The following is a 15,425-nucleotide window of genomic DNA, read 5'->3' as shown; positions in this document are numbered from 1 at the left end:
TATGTTTTTTTGTTATTCATTCTACCTTCAAGCAATTAATTTATTATTCCACAGTTAACGCAAATACAATGCCCAACAGATTCATGTGCACTGACAATATGCTTATGTTTATGAAGTTTAATATTAGTTTTATCTCAGTTTTTCACACTTTCTGGAGTTGTAAAAAAACAAATACTTGTTAAATATTAGTCAGGGCGTGGTCTTGTCTGCACTAGAAGAAAACCTTTGGGAGAAGCTGCAGGGATGTTTTAGAGACATACAGCCATGAAAGTGTCTTTAACAAATGTATCTGGCTGTAGTACGGGTTTGTTGCCGTGTGCAGCTCAGTGTTTTAAGCGTGCAACATTTTAGGTGGACACGTGATCAAGCGGCTACCAGGAGACTAAACTGGGTTTTGTGCTGCGGAACAATTGTGTCTGTAATAGGGGCGTTAAAAGCAACCTGTGGAGTAATATTTGTTCAGAGGCATGTTTGTTGTTTGATGCATCCGACAATAAAAAGGAGGCAGTTGGCTGAGCCAGCTTGGTGGGGTGAGCCGATTGGACCGTGGCATTGCAGGGCTGGATCTAAGGGGTGACCATGGCACCTCCTGTTATCACCCCACATCAAAATAGTAAAAGAAATGTGCATTATTTGACCTTTCAAGTGTAACCATAGAGACATAGTGAAACATGGCCATCTCCAAAAATACAACTGGCCCCTGCTGGCTACTGTAGTCGTTTTTCTGCAGGTCCCCCCCCCCCACACACACACACCCCCATATTCAAAAAAGCAACGGTGACAGTTAAACCTGTACAAAACAAAAACTCAATGACAAAGATTAACATTTTATTACATTATGATAAAAAGACATTATTATAAACACTAGATGTTATATACACTGTGCAGAAGTGATTCGTGCAACACATCTGATAGAGGGGGACGCCGGAGAGGTACAAAAAAAAAAGGAGAGAGAGGAGCACATTATGGATGGAAACAGCCTTTTAGCAAAGAATGTTTGATCAGTGTATTTATTCTATTTAGTTTTAGAAACAAGGCAAAAATTCAACAGACAATGAAGGAGGATTAAAGGGGGGGGACATTCCATGCACTGTGCTTCTGTATCTGCTGCTCACTTGGACCTTTTGATCATACACGGGTCTCATCTGCTACCGGAAGACTCCCTCCTGTCATAGCCGCATCTGGGGAAAACCCTGCAGAGGTTCCTCACACTGGGAAAACACAGATGGCTAGACATGGAGCATAGAGCCTAACAGTTTCATTGGTCACTGCGAACATGTGCTGTTTTGATTGGACCACAGACCAAAGGCTCTTAAACCAAAGGTCTGCTGCAACATTACCTCCTGATTTTACTTTCTGACATTGCCACATGTATCCTGACTAAGACACAGAACCACATGAGGTCTTGCGGTTCTCTTCCAGGGAAAAGCCCAAGGGCCGTACCCTACGTGATCTTTGAAAATGTAGGGAAATTGCATCAGTCCAAACAAGCCTATTTAAAAATCCCAAAATAGCTGTTCTTGCATTAAAAGGCACCCTGATGTGACAAAGGGACAGATATATTCTCTTCCTATAGCTTTAACAAACTGCCTGCTGATCCCATTAAAGTTACTGCAACTCCAGGAATGTTGTAAGTCAAACAGCAAACAGTTATAAGATAGATAGAGAGATGCAAGCAGATAACCAGCAGTCCCTCTCATGGTTATCTGATAACAGGAACCTCAAAACTATGTTATTTCTGCATGATGGCGGTGAAAAACCAGATCTGCTTTAATGTATTCCCAAATCAGAGTCTAATGAGGAGTGAGAATAATTAGTAGAGATGGGGGGGGGGGGGTAATATTCAGTAAACTGGCAGGTGGTTGTGACTCTTGGAATGTCTTACTGTCTTGAATGATCAGTGGTGAAAGCACAACTGGAAACACTGGTGGCATTCTGGGTAGAGGGTAATTAGCCAAATGAAAGGGAAGGCAGTGAGACTGGAGCAAAACACTGAAAAGGAAGAGAGAAAAGTCCAGACACTCAGTCACCGTTCAGAGAAATGAACCATCAGTAACAGCACAACCTACAAACATGACGTAAGGAAACAATTACCCTGAAAGACATACTTTGAAACGAAGAACTGAGTGATTCAGTAACTAAAATACTGAAAGGATTTTGCATAGTTGAGGTTAGCAGCAAGTACAGTAGCCACACAGAACAGTGGCACGCAGTGAAATCAATATAGAAATTCACAAGAAATGGGTGCAGTCTTACCCTTTTTCAAGGCAATATATACTATATTTTATATATGGCTTACTTTCACTTAGCTTTATAACAGAAAGCAAATTGAGGAAGTTATAAGACCTTCCAGAAAAAAAGATCTTTCAAAGATTACTCCCCACCTCAAGTCAGAGCAACTTAAAATTTACATAAGGCATGCACCCAATCCACCAGCAGCTGTATACATACACATGCAGCTTACCATAGAATCCTTGAAGTGCAGAGTGGAGGCCACTGGGTTTCCACACCGAAGGGGCTGCATGGAGGAGGCAGACAGCTGGCAGGTGTATATAGCACACTCCTCATCCAGCAGGACCTCCTCCAGGGGCTGCAGCCGCCGGCGCAGGGCTGAGGCAGCGAGCCCCATGCGAGTGGGCTTCTGGAGAGTGCCATCTACAGGCAGGGGGGAGAAAACACAAATTTAGAACGGATTTATAGTTGTCAAACCACAAGGATAATACAGAAGATACCAAACTATCCCTGTTAACAGACAGTACGGTGGAAAAACTATTCCCGAGAATAGGGTTACCCTAAAACATCTAAGAACAGAACTAAAATAACGTAACTGACTTTAACCCTCTGGGGACAAGGGATCTTTCTTGTGAATCTGAGTTCATAACTCGCTGACATCTTATTGTAGAAACATGAAAACACGCTAAATCCATAATCTGTTTTTTCAAAACGTCCATTGTCAAAAGTATTAAAGTTTTTAAAATTAGGTTAAATAGGCAAAAAAGTAAACCATGTCACCTTACTTTGTTTTACCTGCTTCGGGGGCGTGTAGTACCGCTCTCACCCGAAGATCGCTATTCACATTCTAAATAGCCGCATTAGCGCGTATTCAAATCGCATTCGCATGGTAATTTGATTAACAGCGCAACGGTGAAACGCGATCCAGATACATCCCCATCAGCACCATAAAAGGGGGGGGGGGGGGTTGTGGCCAATTGTAAATGGCTCATGCATTTACACGAGAGCTCCTACATATTCAATGGAAGGAGGCCAGAAATAGTGACATGAGTTAGCTTTTTCTTATTTACTTATCCAACAGAATCTTGCAACTACACCATTTAGTTATCTTCATGTAGCCAACACTTTGGTGATCAGATATCTGGGACCAAAACAAACTGCCAGCATTGCTTACTATGTACTTTTATAATCTTTCTGCAATTATTCCAAACTGCATTTTGCAATGTCTATACTTTCATGTCAGATTACAAACTTAACATAAATCTGAAATATTTACAAAGTACATTAAAATAAAGATGGAGTGTAATGCCAAAACAATTATATAAGAAATAATTTATTTGCCATGAATTAAGTTTAAGATATTGAATGAAGTGTGTGACCATTCCCCAGTCAGTGAAAATGTGTTCCCCACCCCTAGACCCCAGAAGGTTAAGGAGACTGCAGTTTCTCTGTGATGAGTGACAAAGCTGTTTTAGACACGGACAGGCACAGTGGCGGAGTGGGGGGGGCACAGTACCGGCTTTAATTCCTGAAATCAATGTAGGACACGAAGGCAGGCCTGGGGAAGCAAGGGCATGCAGCCTGGCATGCCCCTGTCCGCGCACGGGGGGGGCCCTAGGAGCCATGCTGGTGGTGGCCTGCTGGACCTGAAGGCCTTCCGCAGGTCCGGGAGTATGCAGAACCTTCCCACCCTGGGTGAAGACTATGACAGAGCCCCGGTGCACTGCCTGGACAAAGGGCTGAGGCTCGGAGGGCTTGGCCGTCTGTTCCACCCCCTCAACTGGCCCCGCCTCCTCCTCAACTGAGGGAAACACCTACAGAACCACCCACAATGAAGTCAAAAACAAAAACACACCGTCTAACTTTCAGTGCAAAAAGACAAAGACTTAATACAAAAATAAATAAACCAGAGATCTGAAAAGAGAAATGGATGACAGGTATTCTTACTGTAGCTTTTGGCTCTGAAGCGCCATCTTTTTGGAAGTCAGTGTTTTTTCCTCCAGAATGCAGCACGATCACCTCCTCCTCCTCCTCCACATCTTCAAACAGCCTTTGAACTACATTCACCTGGCAGAGCAAACGCAGGAAGGGACTAAGTCCAGCCAAATCCAACACTGGGAACCATGTTAACCGAACTACCCACATTTCTGTTTGAGGGGCTGAAAAGATGGCACATATTCAGAGCTACATGTGCTTATTGATTCAGTATCCAAGGCTTTTTAAATAGCTTATCCGCCGCCTTTGAATTATTCACGCTCTGATTACCCTGATCTGCAAACTGGAATATTCTCCGCCAAAGGCAGGTTTCTGTTCTGGAGTTTCACCACTTGCTTTTACACACTTCCACTCATTTTTTAAGACAAACGGTGACCCGCTGACTGTCCTCTTGTGCTGTGTGACCCTGTCTCTCATATCATCAAGGTAAGCAGGTCAATCCTATACCTAAGCTTCCACTGGAAACCAGTGCCTTTTGAGAACCTGCCTATGTTTCCACTGGTTTCAAAAGAGAATGTAACATTTATTACACAGGCAGAAATAAAGGTTTTTAAGTAGAAATAAAGGTTCATATGAAGTGTTCTTTTTTTTGGATCGAATTTGATCTATTTCAGATATTAAGTTAAGCCACAGAAACAAAATAAAAAGCCTTTAAGTCTGTTTTCAGAGTATAACTGCATCTGTCTCTATTGCCTTCATCCACTTTTGTCTCCTTAAAGACTGTTTTTCTCCCCAGTCTGTGCAAGTATACGAGTTTATTCAACAAAACAAATTTATTTTCGTATAGACTATAGACTTTATTTTCGTATAGACTTATCACAAAATTACATTGTCCCAAAGCGCTTTACAGCATCCCCACCCAAAGCCCCCAGTGAGTAAGACATAGGCGACAGTGGCAAGGAAAAACTCCCCAGAAGGAAGAAACCTTGGGAGGGACCAGACTCAAAGGGGGAGCCCATCCCCCAGGGGACGGCAGGGAGAGTCACATTGGAGAGATGGCTAAGTGCCATGTCATACTGTCTGGGGGGGGGGGGGGGGGGGGGCACTGAGATGACATTTCTTGTTTTACCACCATCCTTTACAGTTTTGCCCAATAAAAGTCTGTTTAATATTTAACTTTGCTGTCCACCTTAATCTGTTCACCACTGGAGCATCACAATATTTTATTTATTCACCCTGTAACACGTTTACAATTATTACATTTGGCCTGAGCACATTGATCTTTCCTTTTCTGCGGAATAAAAAAAGGAAAAAAAAAAAAGATGTAATGTTATTCCGCTAAAGCTGGAAAGTTGTTTTACTGCTGGCACAGGAGAGAGAAAACTACATCTGTTATGGTTTGGATGCGATCGTCCGGCCTACTTTCGCTGTTGTTACGGGTTCCCAATTCTGAGACCAGGCATTATTTCCACCAGCTCAGGCACCATGCTGATGGAAACATGGCACTTATGACAGTGGTTCCCAAACATTCCCTGCAGGTCCCCCCCTTTTCTAGATAGGAAAATTATTGAGCCCCCCCCCCCATTCAGAAAATAGAAAATTTTAAACCACGTTTTTCATGATATGGTTAGATTTTTTTGTCCGGCGATGCAAAACGTCGTCACGCGTCACCATATGTCACATGGTACAAAAACCTTGCAGGAGCATGACGACTTAAGACAGATCATACAGCACCTCGCAGCCGGCTGAACAAACTGGAACAGCCTCTGTGGCGACAACTTTGCCCTTATTAGCTGAAGAACGTGACGTTTGTATGACGTTTATATCCTAGGAAGTTCCGATGCGTTATCTGCTATTTCTCCTGAATATCACGTAAAGCAGTGAGAACTGGTTTTCAGTTAATTTACCTGGTAAAATAAAGTTTAAATAAATTACATAAATGCTCTAATAGTACACGTAAGTTAGTAGTTTATTAGTTACTGTAATGTTGTGCTGCTTCATTTGTTTAATCGTCCAGTCTGTGAAGAGATTATTTAGGGTGGCACATGCCCCTGAGGCTATCCCATTGGTGCGCCCCCCCGCAATACCTCTGCGCCCCCCAGTTTGGGAACCACTGCACTAATGTAATAATCTGATTACACAAGGTTTGAGGAGGATATTCATGTTCCTCATTTTCACAGGGAGCATTAGTCATCATTTCACCACACAGAGTCCTGGTTCCGATTCTCAACTTCAATTTCCAGAGTCAAACACACTCTACTGGTGATATTATTTTAAAAGCTGAATATTACAGCAGGAATGTTAATAAATGGATGTGTGTTTTTTTTTCCCTTCTAAGTTTTCTCTAAGCACAAGGTTGTCACTGCAAAAGTTAACCTTCTGCATCCTACCAGCCACACAGCGCGGAGGGAGTGACTTTTCACTTTCTCTCACCTCTTTGCAGGATTTGAGAGCAGAGCTGAAGCCCTGGATTGATTCCAACTTGGGGGTATGCCTTAGGATGGGTGTCCGATGGGTCAGGTGAAGCTTCAACTACAACATGGACATAGCAAGTGAAGAAGAAGAAAAAAAAAAAAGTTCAATACCCCGAGGAAGAGATGCTAATCAAACAGCTCAGACGAGCGGTGACTCACCATGGACTGTGGCCGTGTGTTGGGGACTCGCTGGGGTGTCCACCGTGTTGTTGGGGTGCGGGTAGATGTGGACTCAGCCTGGGGGGGTGCTAAGCGGATACGAGGAATAGCCAGGCAAAGTGGGAGGTTAGAAGGGGAAACGCAAAATCAGACAGGAGTGTCCATCTGCCATCAGTCCATTCAGAAAGCATCCTTATGCTCACCTGTGGCAGCTCCTGCCGCATGGCGAGACTTTGTGACCGGAACTCTCTGCGGCTGAAACATACACACACGCATCTTGTGGGCAGTGGTGGCTTAATGGTTCGGGATGCGCACTTGTAATTGAAAGATTGCCGATTCGAATCCCCGACCAGCAAGGCACCACTGAGGTACCCTGAGCAAGGTGCCGCCCCCAAGCACTGCTCCCTGGACGCTGAATTAGCTGCCCCCTGCTACGTCACGTCACGTATGGGGTTAAATGCAGGGGACACATTTCGTTGTTGTGTGGTGTGTCAACAATGACCACTGATCACCAAATTCTAATTTTCATATTCTCTGGCATTACCAGCTGAACCACAAAAGCAGCTTAAAACAGAATCCTGCTAATCAACTGGATCAAAACAAACGTTTAATTAAACTAACATGGGACCACTCACTCAAAGCCAAAGGTCTGAATCGTGTGACCAGTTCATAACTGTCTGATTTGCATAACAATAACACCTTAACGCCTAGGCAACAACATAATGCGAACAGGTGTGATGCTGACCAGTAACATACCAGGAAGAGGCCATATGGCTCGAGGGAAGAGAGGTGTTAAATTACCAGGTAGTTGGAGCTGCTTCGGCCCATCGAGCACACAGAGCCCCGAAAGGCGTCTCCTGCTCGCACCCCCTCATTCCGCAGGATGCTCATGAGGGCCGCAGGGTCAGGGGAAAATGGCGTCGGGTTCCCTGTCAGAATCAAGGAAAGAAATCCTAAGAGATTCTCAAAGTCAGACCATGAGAGCATTCTGATAGCACAACGCGAAGATAGCACAGTCCTGGACAAGAAGAAACCAAAAGCATGAAAACCAACACTTTGATCCCATCTTATACTCTAATGCCAAGCTCACATTAGTGTTGGGCGGTATACAGCTTCATACCGAAAACAGTTTTTCATTATTGTTATGATATGAATTTCTCATACCGCAATACCGGTTTAAATAGCCTAAACAACGGTCAGAAAGTAGAGCAGCTGTTAACTGTTTAAGGGGGGGGGGGGCCTTTTCCACTGCTGCACCGCTAAAAATGTACCACGAAAGATCAGAAACGGAAGATGTAGCTGAAGCTGGAGTTGAAAATAATGAGACACTGGAGTTGTCAAAAAAAATTGATTCTCAGATACTAATCGATATTAAAAATTAGTTGTGGTGACAAAGTCAAGCAGCACGTCTGAGAAATTTTGAAAGGTCAGTAAAGCTCGCGTTCCAGCAACACTGAACTATTAAACACTCCAAAAATGTTAACTTGGCCAGCGTGCACCTTAACATTAGCCGTTTATCTATAAGCAGTTAGCCAACAAACACGTTAGCCGTCTGTTATTAAGGTAGCTGATAGGCGCAATGGCTAATAATAAAAATAGTGGTACCTCAGTTCTCAAACTCATTATCACTCGAATTTCTTAAAAGTCGAACCAACCAGTTCGAAATTTTTTTTACCTAGAACTCGATCTGAATCTCAGAAGTCAAACCCGTGAACGCCGACCTAAGATAACTAGTAAGCGCGGGGAAATGAGTCACGTGGCACATCTCTCAGCGGAAATAAAGTGTAACGCTTCAGTCTCAGCCTCGCATTCGCTGTGATAGCATCGTGCATGTTTACACTAGCTGAATACATATATTTAGACAGTAAAAATACATTTAGACAATCAGAGACAGTAACAGTAATTATTATAATAAAATACATTTAAAAATAACGATTTCCTATGAATTATTTTAATATTAATAAACCATTAATACATTTAATTATAATATTCTCATACCCAGCGGGGACGGAACGGAGACAAAAGCGCAGATGTCAGGGTATCGGGGAATACGGGGTTTAATTACAGGTAAGGCAGTCAAAACACAGACGGACAATACCGGACTGGGGAAACTGAAACGCGGATGAAATACAGAGGACTAATGACAACAACCAGAAACAGCTGATCACATGGGGATTACGCACGGGGTTAACGAGGGGGTGTGGCACACGGAAGGAGCAGACGATTGGGGCAGGACACATTGTTTGGATACATTTATTTTCTTACTTTAAAAATGACTGTTTTGATAAATGTGTTTAGATGCGTTTAGTACAGTATATGCTCTTGTTTTATCCGGTTCATTTTATGTTTAAATGCTAAAAAAAAAAAAACATATTTTGGTTAAATTTTTTGGGGCTGGGAACCAATTAATTGGTTTTCCATTATTTCTTATGGGGAAAATTCGATCAGAACTTTTTAGGATTCGATCCAGAGTTCTGAGGTACCACTGTAATATACACTGCTCAAAAAAATTAAAGGAACACTTTGAAAACACATCAGATCTCAATGGGGAAAAAAAACACATGCTGATATCTATACTGATATGAACTAGGTAATGTGTTAGGAATGAAAGGATGCCACATTGTTTGATGGAAATGAAAATTATCAACCTACAAAGGGCTGAATTCAAAGTGAAAAAATGATGCGGCAGGCTAATCCATTTTGCCGAAATTTCATTGCAGCAACTCAAAATCACACTCAGTAGTTTGTATGGCCCCCACATGCTTGTAGGCATGCCTGACAATGTCGGGGCATCCTCCTAATGAGACGCCAGATGGTATACTGGGGGATCTCCTCCCAGTTCTGGACCAGGGCATCACTGAGCTCCTGGATGGTCTAAGGTGCAACCTGGCGCCGTCGGATGGACTGAAACATAATGTCCCAGAGGTGTTCTGTTGGATTTATGTCAGGCGAGGGTGGGGGCCAGTCAATGGTATTAGTTCCTTCATCCTACAGGAACTGCCTGCATACTCTCGCCACATGAGGCCGGGCATCGGGCACCAGGAGGAACCCAGGACCCACTGCACCAGCGTAGGGTCTGACAATGGGTCCATGGATTACATCCCGATACCCAATGGCAGTCAAGGTGCTGCTGTCTAACCTGTAGAGGTCTGTGTGTCCCTCCATGGATATGCCTCCCCAGACCATCACTGACCCACCACCAAACCAGTCATGCTGAACAATGTTGCATGCAGCATAACGTTCTCCACGACTTTTCAGACCCTTTCACATCTGTCACATGTTCTCAGTGTGAACCTGCTCTCATCTGTCAAAAGCACAGGGTGCCAGTGGTGGATCTGCCAATTCTGGTATTCTACGGCAAATGCCAATCCAGGTCCACGGTGCCGGGCAGTGAGCACAAGGTTCACTAGAGGACGTCGGGCCCTCAAGCCACCCTCATGAAGTCTGTTTCTGATTGTTTGGTCAGAGACATTCACACCAGTGGCCTGCTGGAGGTCATTTTGTAGGGCTCTGGCAGTGCTCATTCTGTTCCTCCTTGCACAAAGGAGCAGATACTGGTCCTGCTGATGGGTTTAGGACCTTCTACAGCCCTGTCCAGCTCTCCTAGAGTAACTGCCTGTCTCCTGGAATCACCTCCATGCCCTTGAGACTGTGCAGGGAGACAGAGCAAACCTTCTGACAATTGGCATGTATTGATGCACCTTCCTGGAGGAGTTGGACTGTGCTGTGCAACCTCTGTAGGGTCCAGGTATCACCTCATGCTACCAGTAGTGACACTGACTGTTTTTTCACTAGTTTTGCATTTGGCTACAGTCAGAAAAGATGAGGAGGGAAAAATGTCAGTGGCCTCCACCTGTTAAACCAGACCATTCCTGTTTTGGGGGTCGTCTCATTGTTGCCCCTCTAGTGCACCTGTTGTTAATTTCATTAACACCAAAGCAGCTGAAACTGATTAACAACCCCCTCTGCTACTTAACTGACCACGTCAATATCCCAGAAGTTTAATTGACTTGATGCTATACTCTGATCTGTTCTTAGTGTGCAGGGAAGATGTATTCAATAAGGTATTCAAAGTTTATGGTTACAGCTACAGTTATTTGTGGCTTGATATATACATAGATCATATGCTGTCAATTGATTTGAAGTATTTTAACAATTTGTAGTGTGTTGACACTAATCTGAGAATGGTCATTTCCATGTGCCACGGCTCACGCTTGCTTCCTATAGACCAGACAGTCTCGCCGGGGATTCCTTCTGGTGTAGTGCGACCTCCTGTCACCGATCAGTCACGTAGTGTGTAAACCACAACAATTCCCAATTACAAGACAAGTTGCGTAGTGTGAACAGCACAGCAATCTTGACAACTGTGAAAGCCGTGTAGTGTGAACTTAGCATTCCTTGATTCCACCCGTCACCAACGTCACTCACGAAAGATGGCAGATTTACACAAACTTCATAATTTGATTTCTATAATTAGAGCCTTGAACTGACCTGTGTCGGCACCACCCCCCCGGCGACCTCTCACAGGCACCCTCTGAGGCTGAAATGAAGACATAGTCACAGTGTTACTAGGATGCAGTACAGTGGAGTAACTTTACTCATCAGGACCACAACTCCACAGGCCTGTCTGAGGGTTACTTATTTATAAACACATCAGAATCAGAATCATTACTGCCACACAATCAAGGCCAGTGGAATTTATTGTTGCTACTGTTAGGAACAGGACAATAGACAATCTCAAACAATTAAATGCACAAAGTATGCACCAGAGAGGAGTAAAATGCAAGGTATGTAATAAACAGTGGTTTCTGCAAAATTAAGTAGAACAATTTTTGTAAATGCAGTAACCATGGGGGAAAAAAGCAGGACTGTTGCATTCAGCGGCCAGGGATAACATCCCAGCACTTGCCAGGTAGACGCCGCCTTCTCTGGGAGTGTTAGCAGAGACCCGTGGTGTGGCTCCTGGGGAGAGGGCAGGCCTCCGGGGAAGGGCTGTCGGGTCGGGGCAGAATGTCACTGCGGGCCCTGGGGGTTAGGGTTGGGCAGGACAAGTGAAACAAGCGCCACACTGAATGGGCACCCAGGATGATGGCATGGGAAAGCCACCAAGAACGACGTGTGTACCTGCACTCGTCTGAGAGGACGTCGTAGAATCCTGCAAACTTGTCAGGGATCCTCCTGAGCCATCAGCTGTGCCACCTGCTTCAGGGGGGGCTGCCTGATTGTCGGGGGGCTTTGAACAGCCAGATGGCGGCAAAGTTTGTTCCACCAGAGGGATAAGCAACTTTTGAACAGCCGAGTTTGAACTGTCTGCTGTACCCTGGCAGGGAGGGCCAAACTGGGTCCTGGGGTGTAGTGTGCATGGAAGTGGGGGGGAGGTTCGACTGCTGGCCTTGCTGTGTGATGGCAAGGGCAGGGCCTGGGACACCGTGCCGTCAGGGGGTGATGTCTGGTCCGGCAGACTCCTGGACTCCACGGTTCCCGGTGTACCTAGTTTAGAAGACCCGCCAGAGCTAACAGTGGTACTGACAGAGGGAGCCACGTTAGGGGCCTTGGCAGTCCGGCCGCCAGCACCAGGTCCTGGCTGTGGTGCTACAGGGTTCTGGCCCACCGGGGCCTTCCTCTGCCCTGTGGCAGCAGACTTGGAAGTGCGGGGCTGGGACAGCTTGAAGGGCACTGGCTTGGTGCAGGACTTCTTCTGAGGTTTGCTCTAAATAAAAAATGAGGACAATCCAACACCAGTCATAAATAATGACACTAATATACATTTCGAAAGAAGCTAGTTGAGGTGGTTTGGGCATCTATGCCTCCATGATGGCTCCCTGGGGAGGTGTTTCAGGCATGGCCAAACCGGAGGAGACCCCAGGGCAGACTCAGGAGACGCTGGAGAGATTATCTTTCTTGGCTGGCCTGGGAACGCTTTGGTATTTCCCCATAGTGGGAGAAGGTAGCTGGTGAAAGGTCTGGGCCCTGCTTTGACTGCTGCGTCTGTGACCTGGCCACATACAGCCAAGATCCAAATTATTCATACCGTGTCAAATTTTGATGTATAGTGAATTATCTGACCAAGTTGTTTCATCTGTCTGTAATTGACATGAAGTATGTGACAAAAGATGGTGAGACATTGTGCTATTTTCATTAGCAATGAAAAATTATTCTTATGTTATTCTTTGACAATAATCAGGAAAATGTCATGTCCAAAATTATTCATACACCTTGATATTGCAGCAAGAGAGAAAATATAAGCTTCTATACTATTCCAAATGGTCCAGGTAATTATCATGGTCTAAACTCCAGAGCATTCTAATAAACTATATAATAAGAACGGCTGATGCAGTTGCTTTCTAGTCAGTTACTAGTCAATTGCAAGCCATGACCAAAGAACTCAGTGAGGAGAAGACTATAAAGCAATATCCAAGTCCCAGTGGCTACAGTGCAAAGCATAAACAAAAAGTATGAGTGTCACACTGTGAAAAATCTCAAAGGGTGTGGTAGGAGGCCAAAAGTGACCCCGTGCTGAGAATGATGGTTGTACGAGGGGCAGCGTGTGAACCCAACCAAGAATCGGGTGGAGGGAGCTAAACACCTGAGTGACTGCAAGGAAGTTTTCCAAGCTGAAAGACCTGGAGATCTTCACAAAAGGGAAGTGGTCCAACATCCCAAAAGCTTGCAGGAAACTATAACAACTGTTTCACTGCTGTGATGGCTAATAAAAACCTTGCCATTGTCTATTGAGAAAAGATATTCATTTTGGCCATGGCTTTTTTAGTAATAAGGTCAAATAAACATCAAAACTGTAAAAAGACACAGATGATCTTACCTTTGTGGTCTCCTGTTGCTTCCTCTGTACCTGGGTGGCATCAGTCAGAGTTTTTAAGCGCTGGGATTTAACGGGCACCGGTATCCTACTGACTCCTGAGCACTTGTTTGGCACTGTGGCCCCCAAACCACTGGCATGAGCAAGAGGGTCCCGGTTCTCACCACCATTCCTGGAGGAGGCTGGTTTTGAAGCAGCTTTACTAGGTGTACCGCATGGCACATTCCTGGCAAAAAAAAAGTTGAGATGGTCACTTTCTTAACACAATTCTGCCATTTTTCTGTACGGTATGACCTAACGAAACAGCAAACGGCATATTATTTTTCCTTGAAAAACGAAGCTGGTCTCACCGTGTGTCGATAAGTGGGGCTTTCTTTAACACGTTTCGACTGTGAGCATCCACACACGCCATGCCGAGTCAAACTGACACCCCAGCCTACCAAACTGTTTAAAACACATAGGTCAGGACATCGCGGGTGAATCGGGGATAAACACATATCTCCATACCCAATCATTACAGCATTACAACGGCGCTGGTCATATGATATGATACTGTTCTCCGTATCAACAGTGTTTAATATGTTACCAGTTGGCAGCTACTTTAACACTGCAACTCTCCGATAATAAGAATATTTTCAACTTTACATTGCAAAAACCGCAAACAAAACCAACATTGAATATTCGCTCGTATACTATATCACTTACCTGATGCAGAATCTTACAGGCAAACATAAAGCACACTCTGAATGTTCCGTTCCTGGCTCCGCTGAATCGAGACCCTATGGCAACTTCAGTCCGAAGTGTCACTAATTACAGTTAAAATAATACAACTTTATCTTTTCTTTAGTCTCTATACCAAACGAAGAGATCCCATCACTGCCACACGCCGCTTCAGACTTTGTAAAACGCACGTCATCTCATTGGATGCGCCGGCGTTTTCTTCCGGCGAATCAGGCAGCTGCTTGGTGGCCAGTCAGCCAATGAGGTCGGAATGAAGCGTAAAAACGACGAAAACGGAAATACACGAGTCTAGGTTGAAACCGCTGAGGTGCGCCACTTGCCGGAGAAGTCACGATTCGCAGTTAGTCTTTTATGCGCAAAATATCGCATGCAGCGCAACTTCATTTCTGATATAGTTATGTAAAACAACCAGTGGCAAAGTAAGAAGTGAATATCACCATCGAGATTTTTTTTTTATCTCCAATGCCTTGAAAACCATTCTTATTATGGAAAAAAAAAACCTATTATTATTATGTTTATATTCGGAATTCTTCTGTTTTTAAAATCACCATTGTAAGTAATATACATTAAAGTACCCTCTCTTCTTCAGGACTCTATTATTAAGTCCGCTTCTTGGTAGTCCCATCTTAACCTCTCGCTTGACAGTGTTAATACTCACTTACGCCTTTGATATACTGATAAATATCAATACTGTGGTATTAAACATAAAAATTACACTGCTGTCGTCTTACCTTTAACAGTAAGTTTACAGTACAGTACAGTTTACAGGATTTGCACCCCTGTACTGGACGACCAACTTAAGATGCATGTCTGTATGTTCAATTCAATTAAATTTTATTTGTATATCACATTTTCACATTACATTGTCTCAAAGTGATTTACATTATCCCCACCCAAAAACCCCAGTGAGCAAGCCAGACGTGACAGTGGCAAGTAAAAGCTCCCTAGAAGGAAGAAGCCTTGGGAGGAGCCAGACTCAAAGGGGGAGCCCATCCTCCAGGGGCCTGCAGAGGAATTCAAATGGGCAAGAAGGCAAAGTTCCAGTTCACACTGTCAAAATTTTAACA

General features: G+C 44.3%; 1 protein-coding gene across 3 annotated transcripts; it reads right to left on the bottom strand.

The window, feature by feature from the left end:
* Positions 1-815: 815 nt before the first annotated feature.
* Positions 816-14,610, bottom strand: troap (trophinin associated protein). 3 transcript variants are annotated; one of them, XR_011992606.1, is made up of 15 exons: positions 14,323-14,608; positions 13,968-14,061; positions 13,621-13,843; positions 11,925-12,510; positions 11,710-11,825; positions 11,292-11,340; positions 7,602-7,729; positions 7,004-7,055; positions 6,801-6,889; positions 6,601-6,699; positions 4,180-4,299; positions 3,749-4,046; positions 2,465-2,655; positions 1,886-1,992; positions 816-1,211 (listed from the first exon to the last, which is right to left on the bottom strand). XR_011992606.1 is itself a non-coding variant. In XM_072715320.1 (14 exons), the coding sequence occupies exons 2-14, from the start codon at positions 14,027-14,029 to the stop codon at positions 1,951-1,953; spliced, it is 2,022 nt and encodes a 673-aa protein (XP_072571421.1). In that variant the 5' UTR covers positions 14,030-14,061; positions 14,323-14,610; the 3' UTR covers positions 816-1,950. The 3 variants fall into 3 exon arrangements, 2 of the variants coding, with proteins under 2 accessions (XP_072571421.1, XP_072571419.1); XM_072715320.1 differs by having other exon boundaries at positions 816-1,992; positions 11,710-11,792; positions 14,323-14,610; XM_072715318.1 differs by having other exon boundaries at positions 816-1,992.
* Between the last annotated feature and the right edge of the window lie 815 nt (positions 14,611-15,425).

This window comes from Paramormyrops kingsleyae, chromosome 8, assembly GCF_048594095.1.
Source record: "Paramormyrops kingsleyae isolate MSU_618 chromosome 8, PKINGS_0.4, whole genome shotgun sequence".
Classification (NCBI taxonomy): domain Eukaryota; kingdom Metazoa; phylum Chordata; class Actinopteri; order Osteoglossiformes; family Mormyridae; genus Paramormyrops; species Paramormyrops kingsleyae.
Note: the sequence above shows the minus strand (reverse complement) of the source record. Positions and strands in the feature narration are given on the sequence as shown.